The sequence below is a fragment of the Crocuta crocuta genome, unplaced genomic scaffold (assembly GCF_008692635.1).
Source record: "Crocuta crocuta isolate KB4526 unplaced genomic scaffold, BGI_CrCroc_1.0 scaffold133, whole genome shotgun sequence".
In the NCBI taxonomy this organism is placed as follows: Eukaryota; Metazoa; Chordata; class Mammalia; order Carnivora; family Hyaenidae; genus Crocuta; species Crocuta crocuta.
In genome coordinates this window covers 646878-659127 of record NW_027529438.1, presented here as the reverse complement: position 1 = coordinate 659127, position 12250 = coordinate 646878, and the positions used below count along the sequence as shown (strand labels likewise).

Sequence of the window (12250 nt, the reverse complement as noted above, 5' to 3'; positions counted from 1 at the left end):
GGAATCAAAGAACAACACACCAAACAAAAACAGGAAGGTCCCTGCCCTCACAGAGTTTAAGGCCTAGTGACATAGACAGGCAATAAAGCCACAAATACATACTTCATATTGTGATAAGCATGATGAAGATAATGAATAGTACAGAGTAATGCAGAACAAAGGGGTTTAAGGAAGACAGTTCTCTGTCCTCTAGGCCGTGCCTCTCTTAAAACAATCTTATTCTTCTCTTGTGCATCTGTTTAATTTCTGTCTCTAAATGGTCTCTGCTAGATTGTTAATACATCGGTGCTTCATTTTACTCATTTTTTACATACCTGGCACATAGAGAAATTTAATAAGTCTGTTTGATTAAACGAATGAATGAATGATTTAATCAATGGACCAATTGTTTATAACATTTCATTTAATTTTCAATTTGAGAAATTCACATACAACTCAGTAAAACGCATGCCGTTCCTCGTATAGTACCTGACATTTCTAGTTTCACCGAACACCAGTTTACAGAGATTAAATTCAGACACACATTCCATCCCTCTAAAAATACTAGCTTTAAGTGAATCCAGTGTCAGCGCTAGCAAGTGAAATAATACAATACAGGAATGTTTCATTTCCTTAAAAAGACTCCATTATCCCTTTTTTAATCCAGCCAGGACAAGTAATAAACAAGAGGGCGTCAACAATTCCGAAAACCAGCCTCCTACCGGGTCACAACGGGATCTTTTCTAGCTGAGGCTGGGGCTTGCTTGAAAACATGACACAGTTCAGGAGAAACCTTGGAAAGGGGTTATCCAAGGAATGGATGGACAGCTGTTGGCTAGTCCCGATGGAAGTTATGTTTGGAAGGCTCCAGATCTGATATTTAACAGTTCTGCTGCCAAATGTGCAGACGGGCTCACAGAACAAGCCACCAAGAGCAAGCACTGGGAGCTGGAGAGAAGGAAAATGGATGCTTGTCTGCCTTTTTGTCATTCTTCCGGTGGGGAAGAAGAGCTAAGCTTAGAGAAAAATGGCGACCGACGCGGAGGGGAGGGGCCAGGAATGGATGGGGGCAGGACAGCTCTGTGTGTGTGTGCAGTTGGATAAACAGGAGTGGTGAGAGTACACTAGCAGCTTTCACACACACACACAAACACTCAGGCAATCCCCAAATCCAAAAAACTTCCTTTAAAGCCCCGGAATCTATAAACAGCTGACCGTCAGCAGGCTGCCTGAAAGCTCCAGTATCTAGCAGGTGGGGACTTGTTTTCCAAGAGCTGGTTCAACAGGACAAACTGAGAACTGTGATCTCACTGGGGTGTGAACACCAGAATTCAAGCAGCAGATGGTGTGATTTAGAGGAAAGGCAGTAGGACCGGGAGTCAGCGGCAGAACAGCATCCCAGCTTCCCTCTTCACCAACGGTGTGACCTTGGGCAAGTTCTTAAACTCTCTGGGCCTCAGTTTCCTCAGCTATAAAATGCAGGGGGCTGGGGGGCAGAGAACAACAATAACAAAAACCACCTCTCTTTATCTAACTTAAAATTGTTGTGAGGTCCAGTAGAGATAACACACGTGAACACTCCTTCAAAATGTAAAACAAGGGGCCGGGTGCCTGGCTGGCTCAATCAGTGGAGTGTGCAGTCCTAGATCTCAGGGTTGTGAGTTCGAGCCTCACGTTGAATGTAGAGACTACTGTAAAACTTTTTTTAAATCTTAAAGAAAACATAGAAAAGGATACATTTTTTGTAACACATCCTTTTGTGGCATTCCCTATGAGAAAAGCATTGACCTGTACGTTCTAGAAATAACCCCAAATGACCCTATGAAGTCGGTACTATCATCATCCCCATTTTAGAGAGAGGAAACCGGAACAGAGAGAGTTAAGGCCCTCGCCCAAGGAAATGGCTAGTGAGTAACAGAGCAAGGATTTGATCCCAGACACCCTGCGTCCACAGTCCTATGCTCTTAGCCACTATTCCACACAGCTGGCCTGCACAGCTCCTGAGAATCTGTATTACTTTACTCAAAAAAGAAAAAAAAAATCAACAGTATTACCCAACTTGTATAGTTCTCTGTATTTTACCAAAAAGCTTTTCCTATTCATTTTCTGATGTAATTAATCACAATAACACTGTGAGGTCGTTAGCATCTTCCTTGGTACAGATAAGCACACCGTGGCTTAGACATCTCTTGCCATAGGGTTATCCTTCCTGTAATGGAGGGGGCTGTGCAGTGGCTCAACCATCCACAGCTGCCTGTCCAAGCCCTTCCGTCTACGGATATAGACTTTTGAAATGGAAGACCCAACCAACGGCAGAGCATAGAGAAAACAACCCAGAAGAGAAGGAATGGGTGTGTAATCACAACCAGCCTCACATACAGACAAGCAGGACAGCGCCCCAGGTTACAGTATTTGCTTTCTGTCTAAAATGATCTCCATATACTGGTCCCCTTCTAGGACCTAAAATTCTACTGAAAGGTAGTCATTCCTTTCTGACTGAACACCTTCGAGTTAAAAGAAGTATCTTTTAAAAAAAAATATTTGATGTTTATTTAATTTTGAGAGTGAGACAGAGTAGAGCAGGGGAGGGGCAGAGAGAGAGGGAGACACAGAATCTGAAACAGGCTCCAGGCTCTGAGCTGTCAGCACAGAGCCCGACGCAGGGCTCGAACCCATGAACTGTGAGATCATGACCTGAGCCCAAGTTGGACGCTTAACCGACTGAGCCACCCAGGCGCCCCAAAAAGTATCTTTGAAAGAAGACCATATTCTCATGTGCATCCCAATGTGCACTATTTTATAATATCCTGCCCACTTTGACAGTCAGCTAAGACCAGGCTGGCGCCCATACACAAGATAATATGAAATTTAAAAGGTCCCAAGATGGGTTCACAGCACAAGGCAGGCAAGAAGGAAGGACTGAGCAGAGATCTTGAAAACAGGGTTGTGTAACTAGCGCTCTGGCTGAATCTAGGGATGCCAGGTGCACAGAGACCCAGGGGAAAGAGAGGCACAGGGACCGAGCAACACTCCTGCCAAAGAAACGCAAGGGAGGGTCTTCTGGAATGTTCTTCCCCTTTGGGTTTCCAAGGCATACCTCGTGGCACTCCTCGTCTCGGAGGAGCTGTGGCGGTATCCCTGCGAAGATGGCGGCCATGACTGTCTGTGTGTACCGCACAAAGGAATCCCTGCTACAATGTGAGGAGGGGCAGGAGGAGAAGGGGTGAGGGGAGCCAGCAGCAGGGGAGGAAACTCTCGATGGTTATGTTAAAAAGGATTTGTTCCACTGTCAAAACCAGAAAGCTCTCCCCAAGAGCCAGCTTTAGGGAAGGAAGCCTGACATGACGGAGAGGGGGTGGGTGTACTAAGGAGCCTTGTTGGAAGAGAGGCTGAAGGAAAGGGGAGAGCATCAAGCGAAAGGCAGGTAGGGCCCTAAACATCTGCCTCTGAACTGTGCCAGTCCAGCAACGGGGCTCTGGCGTTTCTGCGGGGTCCCAGAAACAGGGCTCCCAAAGCCAGCCTCTTTCTGCGGGACAAGGGCCGTCCTTTCAGTCCAGGCCATCGGAGCACGCCTCCACCCCGGCTCTCCCCAGGGACTGGGAGAGGACCCAGGGGCTACCAAGCTCCTGCAAACAGGACAAGCCACATCTTCTCCACTCACCTGCCCGCTCCCCTCCCGGGGCCCCACCTTGTTGCCAGAGACATCAACCTCTCCTCCGGCACAGAGCTGGGGGCCGCAGGCCAAGCTGGCATGGGCTCATGCTTAGTTAGGTTCAGGCTATTCGAGTACTCAAACAAAGACATATTTGGACCCTCCTGCAGAGAGAGAGCGGACCGTTTCTGGGCCCAGAGGGAGCTGCCCTTGATCTGCTGCACAGTGAATGACAACAATGTGAAGAATGAAAATATGGTTTGGGGGGATCGTCCCCAGGAGCCCAACATTTTGGTATTTAAAGGAACTTTAATGAGCTTAAGAGGCTAATCTGGAGTTCAGGAGGGGGTGTTTTGTTTTGTTTTGTTTTCAAAAATCCTTTTAAAGGTTCCTGAGGCTCCATAGGGAGGAGGCACCAGAGCTATGAGTCAGGGCGTGGCTGTGGCGGAGCCGAAGGGCGGGTGGATCTGGAGAGGGGGCTGCTGGGAAGATCCCCCCGCACCCAGCAGCAGAACCTGGTGCTCCAGAGATAAAGGCTGGCTCTTTCCAGGCTGGAGAAGGGCCACGTGCAGAGAAGCCGTAAAAAGCAGAGGATGAATGGTGCTTTTCACATCCAATCACGACATTAACTGGCTTCTCACCGAATGACTCCTTCTGTTTTACCGGCGACAGCATCAGACCCAGGCGCCTCTCTGACCCACCAAAAACGTCCATTTAGCGTGCCAGGACATAGGGCGGCATCCATGGAGGGACCAGGCATGCTCAGCAGATGTTCAGAGGCCCCTATGTGGTCACCCAAAGAGCAATGGTCATGGGATCAGGCAAGCCTGAGGGTTACGCCCCTTGCCAACTACTGAGCTGAGCCCTGGTCCATAAGTGGGTGGCCGTGTGACAGCACTATGACTTTTACGTCCAGAAGACAGATTACTTTCCTCCAAGTGAGCAAATCAAAAGAGGACTAATGGTCCATAAGGAGGACCTGGGGGGGAAAATGAGGCAGCTGATGACATGGTTTGTAAGTAGTATCTGATGCTGGCAAGAGTCAAGTTACTAGAATTCCACAGGGCCCAGGGGAGTGAGAGGGAGGCAGGATGGGACGGGGCCAGATGTGAACGCCAGACAGAGCACGCGGCCCCTTTCCAGCCATGCTGGACGCGACAGGTATCTGTCACGTACACAGTTTCATTGGGCCTGTCAGACCAGGTAGGCTGGTCCACGGTGGCCGAACCAGCATCTATCAGGGCCCGTCCGCGATAGGAGAATGACGATAAAACACAAACCTGGTAGGGTGGGGAGACACTGGGGTCAGAGAAGCCAGACAGAATCGCTGGTATCCCAAAATAGGATCCCCAAAGTGGAATCCCGAAAGGCTGGGAGAGACCAAACTAACTCCTTCGCGGAGCTTTAGCTGAAGGGCTAGGAAAAGCACGGTCCGTTTTGTATTTTTAGTTGTCACGGCATGACGGTGCGCGGACGGGGAAGCTGGCGGTCCCTTCCTTCTCTTCTGGCTAATCCAAGCGCACCGGCCAGGCTCCGCAGACGACGAGGCTGCCTCGGTTCACCACCGAGAACAGCACAGAGGTGGGTTTCAAAACCCTTTTTTAACTACCCAGATGGGGTGATTTGTGATGGGATCAGGTAGACACGCAAGGTGGGAAGCCAACGTGGGGCCCCAGTTTGACTCCTTCCATCATGTCCTCACTAATGCTGCAGTGTTTCTGCCGCATTCCAGTCGAATCTGTGGTCTAATGCCAAGAGAAACTTAATCCCCACCCTAAGTCTCATTTTATTTATTTTCAGGAGTGTGAAAACAAACATGTAGCAAGATTACGGTGTTTACACCTCCCTTTTAGCCGATACAGATCTAATCCTCCTGCTAATTAATGCCAGGGCCATAGCAATTTTATTAATTTCGTCTCGGTTAAAAATATAGAGACAGATCATTGTGCTTGACTAAAATAACAATTTGACATTTGGAAGGTGTGCGCTCCATTTCGGCAAGACGGTTGGCTGGGTGTCATTTAATATAGGACACAGACGCACAAAGAGGCAGCCGACCCTGGGCAGCGGCATCATAACTGCTTCTAATTGTGATAAACTGACGACAGCGTCCCTGCTCACGCTAGTCAAAAATAGGGAGACGCGGTAAATCCTAAGGCGCGCTTTTTCCTGTAGGTCCCAGCAAAGCAGGCACATGGGAGGGAAAGGCCTCTTCTCTCTGCTCTCGCATGAGATCAGAACCGTTTCCACACTTTGCTCCTGAAATTACCAACTTTCCCAAACCAAATCTGAAAAGGCTGCTGGAAATAGCACTGTTCTACGTGTCGCTAAGAGACTTAGAGAAAAACCCAGGTATTCCTAGGGGGCAGCAAAAAGGGGAACGCTTTTGCTCTGTGCAGAGGGCAGGAGAGGCACTCCGCCCCAGATGCCTCCGATCCTCCTCATCCCAGCTGGCAAGTGGCTGGCTAAGCAGCCCCCTCGGAAGGTGCAGAAGGCGTTGCAAAATCCACATTGGAAAGATACTTAAAACAAAAATGAAAAGCACTAAAATAGGGCTAAGATTTCACAGTTATGACAGATATTATTTTTTTAATGTCTATTTATTTTTGACAGAGAGAGAAACAGAGCACAAGGGGGAGGGGCAGAGGGAGAGGGAGACGCAGAATCCAAAGCAGGCTCCAGGCTCTGAGCTGTCAGCACAGAGCCCGACGTGGGGCTAGAACTCAAGAACTATGAGATCGTGACCTGAGCCGAAGTCAGACGCTCAATCGACTGAGCCACCCAGGCGCCCCCAGAAATTATTTTTAGTATTTTTTAGGTTTATTTCTTTATTTTGAGAGAGAGAGAGAGACAGCACGAGTGGGGGAGGGGCAGAGAGAGTGTCCCAAGCAGGCTCCATGCTGCCAGCACAGAGTCTGACTTGGGGTTCAATACCAAGAACCGTGAGATCATGACCTGAGCCAAAACCAAGAGTCGGATGCTTAACCGACTGAGCCACCCAGGCGCCCTACAGCAGAAATTATTTTCAAATCTTTCCATGTGGTTGCACATTTTTTCCTAGCATTGTACAATTACTTAACAATCATGATAATGGGATTCAGAATGGGTTATTTTGTGCTTGATATGGTCCAACAATGGCATTTTGCATGGGTGTTTACTCTAAGAAGCTTCAAGAAAGTTCCAATAACATAACGAGTATTTTAAATCCTCATTGCTTTGCTCGCTTCTAAACACTGTGACCCAAATAATTTCTTTGACCGTAAAAAATCAGTAGCTGATCATTTAAGAGACGGAATCATTCCCGTTAGAGAAACAGGTACCTGTTCATTATCTCCGAAGCAATTTTTCCAGAATTAAAAGGCAACGACGACGAGGCTTCTCTAAAAAATCAGTAACCGGATTTTGGTTAATACAAAGGTTAGAAATAAGAAAAATGAAACCAAAATGCAAGACCAATAATGAACTCTCAGGAAAGCTCCTGTCCCTAAAATCTGACAGCAAAAGCAATTCCTCACCCAGGTGGACGACAAAAGTCCCAGGACTCGAGTGGGTAAAACTGGATCGGGTAAAAAAAGTTTTTATAACGTGTTCCACTTACGTAAGGATCAAAAGAATCCCATAACCTACTCTGAAAAGCAATGTTCATATCTAATTCCCACAATACTATTAATATCTACTTGTGCTGTCTAATTTTATTTCAAAAATATTTTATTTCAAAATTGTAGGTCTTAGATTCCAAGGAGGACCTACCCAGGGACCAGGACATATTTAAAAAAAAAAAAAAAAAAACACCTCTGAGGAAGGACTGTTTCCAATCCCCCTCGAAATATAAAAAGAGATTACGCGGCCTGCACTGACGCCCGCACAGCCCGTGGACGGTGCTTATCCCGGGCTAACCACCCCCTGCAATTTAATGCAGACATCAATTTATTACCTAGCTGTGTTTGATTTTTATATTCCTTAGATTTTATTATGCCAGGAGTAGATAGGCCAGCAAAAGATAAAGTGCGGACAGAAAAAAAAAAAAAGCAAAAAAAAAAAAAAAAACGAAAAAAAAAAAAAAAAACGAAAAAAAAAAAAAAAAAACAATTGCCTCTGTAATTTCATCTGTGGGCTCCCTTTAGGAGGAACTGCATGCCCAATTCTGATCTGCAAATAATGTCACAGTAATATAACCGAACCAATTCTCCTTCCTACACACACATCCTACGCTACCTTGATAAAATGCGGGATTAGTTCATTACGGGTCCTAATAGAGCTCATTACCTCAGCCATTTTTTTTTCCGGAGGGCTTGCCAATCAGCAGGTCGAAGGCAAGATATGGAGAAAGCTCTAAACGTGATATGCACTTTGCCCCGATTTAGTCCCTGCCGTCCGAAAACTGGTGAGGAGCTGCGATGTTATGAGAACAGCTCTGATGACAGCAGAGTTATCCCACACTGCTCCTAGGATGTCCAGAACAATCTAAGGGATAATGACAAACTTCACATGTGAGGGAAGAGGGCCCCGGCTGACCCACGGAGCTGCCAGGCACATGAAAGAAACGATATAAACTCGATTTAAATGTGGGATCCCTTCCAGAAGGCTTAATTATCTATTGTATTACCACATTCCCGTGATTCCCAGCCTCTTCGGTCTCTCGCTGGAGTCCGACTACAGTATTTGTTTGGAACAAATTCAGGGAAAACTCCTAACTACCCAGATCACAGAGAACTCAGTTAAATAAGGAACAACAGTTATAAAAATAGAAGTCCCCCGAGGCTGGAAAATATTTTGGTTGTCTGCTAACTTTCAGGAACGCTGAAAAGAGTTGAATCCAGTTTTTAAACGTCCATACCTATAGAGCATCCTTGTGTTTTATATTGCCTAGTACAGTTTCACCAGTTCCGTAAATGTATCATCCCACCTAACTAGTTCTTTTTGTGTGATGACCTGTCATGCACAGAAAAGATCACCTCCAATTCTTCCATTTCTGTGGTCGTTCATAAATCAGTGCTCTACGCTCTGGCCTTAAACGCTTATTTGTTTTGGATGATCAGAAGATAAATGATTCCTAAGGGTGTCATAACGTAGGAGACAAATATTTAACAAAACGTCCTTTAAGTTTTAAATGAATGGCTGTGTCTAAGATGCCACTGTCGATTCCATTTTTTTTAATTAGACAAATTTGGTGTTTGACACCAAGAAGGTGTAACAACTAGTTGACAGAGTAGGATCTTCACTTTTTAGCTGGCCACCTGACATCACGAAGAAGGGAGGCTAATAATTCAAATGCAAAACTGGCCCCACAGGCCAGAAATGCACAGACAAATGGCTAAAATAAATATAATAAACTCGCTTTCTCTAACATTATGTTTATGACCTTCGCCGAAGACGGCGCGTGAGCTATATGTACATGCTTTCATTTTAATGCATAGGAGCAGCCCTCAAACTTGGCGGATCTGGAGTGCAGGGCACTGATCCATCTGTGTTTTTATGACATGCTTCCTCACTGACCCCCTTCCATCTCTTCTCCCTCTCCGTTGGCCCAAAAGGGCAAAACTATTTTTAAATATCTATTTATTAAGGAGGAAAAGTGCTCTCTGTGGCTGTCTCCTGAGGATTATCTGAAGTGGAACTGTCCCTCTGGAGGATAAAGATCTGATCGGGCTGGAGAGCTTCTAGGCAATGCCTCGCCTGCACTTGCAAGAGGCTTCTCAGAAAGAGTTGATAGTTAGGAGAAGACAGAAGGTGAAAGGGCCAGGCTACAAGCCCCCTGAAGGCAGCTCTGAGACCCAGTCTCAGAGCCTCTCATTTGGTGGGTAGCCCAGAGGCTGGCATAGAGAACAACAGCTTGCTAAAGAGAGGAATTTGCATGGAGCTTCATTCTGAAACAAACACACAAACCTCCCTCCTCTCCTACAGCAGCTACCCTGCGTGCGAATGCCATTACGATGATCAGACATATTAAAACCCCATTCTGTTGGAAGAAGAATGGGATTGGGACTGAGAACAGAGGAGAAACAATCCTCATCTTAAAAAAAAAAAAAAAATTGAGGAGCTGAGCCCAGACCAGTGCTGATAGCATGCAGTGTGCTAAAGAGTGCAAGCAACCCGCTCTGACATCTGCGTTTCCGGACTATATGTTAAAATTGAAACTGAAATCGCTCATTGTAACACCAACAACTCTCTGAACAATGCGGCTCGCACCCCTTTACAAAATCTTCTTGGTTCTGGCCAACAGCTGGCAAGTTGATCCCTGCAATTTTCCCTTTGCAGAAATAGCTGTGAGGGGAGAACTGACCCTAGTGGGCTAATCAGCCCAAACCGAGGCCAAACCTGGGGGCTGAAATGGAAGGGACATTGTTGTGTTAAGTACTTTACAACAACTGTTTCTTCCCCTCTTGACATGGCCTGACTTCCTTAAAGAAGATCTGACTGGCCAGACAGCTGTGTTGACCCGTAAGCCTTCTTTGATTCGTGATTTTTTTTTAACAAACAGAATAGAAATTCACAACCCAAATCCTTTCCTAAGCTCCAATACTTTTGAATTCGCTAGTGTTATGCCTGAAGGATGTGGACATTTCAGTAATCTATAAGCAGAAAGATAAAGATTGGGTCTACACAATCCCAAAACCTTTAGATGAAAAGCAAGATGGGGGGGGGGGGGNNNAGAGAGCAATCCACCAAAAGCTTTATCCAAAGGTGATACTTGAAGTTCTGTGAGCGAAATCTGCTTAATTCCCCCAAAATTGCACTTTTCACTCAGACGCTGCGGCAACAGACAACCCAGAACAGATACAGGCATGTCTTCTTTAAAAAATGTTAACCATAATTACCACTTTGGAAAGAGGTCCGTGTGTTTTCATTTCTCTCCACGTTTCTCTAGGGTCCAACTCACCCCAAATCCAACATGTATTCTTTTGAGTGCGAAAAATGTAAAGTTCTCTTTTCAAAACAAGTATGAATGGCCAGTACCCTTTCCACGTGAGGGTGAAATTCAAGTATACTATGGCAAAGGAGCACTGGGCGGCAGAAAAAATAATTGTGTGTTTGGTCACTGGGTATAAACGCAGTTGCCGGTTTTCGGCAACTCCACAGCCCACACAACACTGAAAAGAAGCTTTATCTGTTCCTTCTCCGCGTTTCGCTGTCGTTGTTACGTGGGGACTTCGGCACACACACCCCCTTCGCTGTGTTTTTAACAACGTGATAGGCACTGCTCTCCATGCACACGGCCCCTCCCTCGATTATCCTCAGCAGTGCGGCCCCTTTTATGCACCAGTAACGAATGCAGAATTCTGCCTGCGCACGCGCGCGTCCACTCACTCACAGATACCAGTGCTAGTGTGCAAAACCAGAGGCCTGCGTTTCAGCCCCTTTGCATTCCTTCGATGCCCTGCGCAGCTATGCGAAGCCGGGGTCCCTATAAACTGGCCATTGTGACAAGGAAAAGCAGTTCCCTCTCCACGGACCCACTCAGCAACTCCGGGCCTGCCTGGTGAGAACCAGGAAATCCTTCTAACTCCCTCTTCCCTGCCGCATCCAGGCTTCAGGCATTACAGAAATCTAGATTCACAATAATCTACTTTCTTAAATACCTGCCTCCTAAGTCTCCTCACAACACACCAGAACGTTCCCCGTGGGCAGGAGAGCGCTGAATGCTCTGCAAGGCTGCAGTCCACACCCACGCGAGGATGAGGAGGGAGCCTCAAATCAGGCCCCGCTTCTGGCCTAACTGCAGCTGCGCCCCCAGAGTTTTTGAGAAGCGGGGCAGGGGGGTCGGGTCGGGGACAGTGAGAGAAAAGGCAAACAGGGTGTGCGCGGAGCTCAGAGGGGCAGCAGCGCCCTGTCTGAGCCCAATCTGTCGCGACGGCCAGCGGACCCAGCCGAGCCGGAAAGGCGCGCGCGGACGCCGTGGGAGCACTCAGGGAGCACCGCTCGCCCGAAGCGCGTGCGCGGCGCGGGTACGTGGGTGAGGCGGCGTGGGAACCCGCGCGGACACGAGAGCTCCGGGCAGCACGGGGGCGGGGGGCGTTGCATCCGCGTGAAGGGGAGAGACGGGAACGAGCTTACGGGGTGGGAGCCCCCACGGAGGAGCGTCAAGCTGGAGCCTGGGGGGCCTGCAAAGCGGCGAGCACACGGTGCAGGCAGCCGTCGCTCGCGCCCCTCTGCGGCCCGGCGCGCGCTTCCCCGCAGCCCGGGGCGGTGTACAAGCTGGGGGTGAATGGGTTTTGTGCGCCTCGGCGCGTGCGGGCGCCTCCCGAGCCTCCCGGAAGCGGATGGGGCTACAGGAGGATCGAGTTTCCCGCGCCGGCTGGTGCCTGTCTGGGGGGCGCGCTCCGGGCGGCGCGGACACTTACTTCTCATAGTCATACTTGCAGTAGAGTTTCTTGTCCCGGTAGAAGCAGGTGGTCTCCAGGGGTTCTTTGCAGGAGGCGCACTGCACGCACTGCTCATGCCAGAAGCTGTCGTTGAGCCGCAGCAGAAACCTGTCCGAGATGACCCGTTGACAGCCCTCGCAGACAGACTTGGGGCTCACCGCTCTGCCTACGGCAGCAACAGACGTTCGCGGGTCAACCGCGCTGGCCCAGCATCCCGGCGAAAGGCGGCCGGGACCGGCTCCCATCACTGATCACT

General features: G+C 48.2%; 1 protein-coding gene across 1 annotated transcript in view; it reads right to left on the bottom strand.

Moving 5' to 3' along the window:
• LMX1A (LIM homeobox transcription factor 1 alpha) overlaps positions 1-12250 on the bottom strand; it is a 170496-nt gene that overhangs the window by 155643 nt on the left and 2603 nt on the right. The window contains exon 2 of the mRNA XM_077759968.1: positions 11974-12160. Within this exon, the coding sequence (XP_077616094.1) occupies positions 11974-12160 (187 nt within the window). The remainder of the gene's footprint in view (positions 1-11973; positions 12161-12250) is intronic.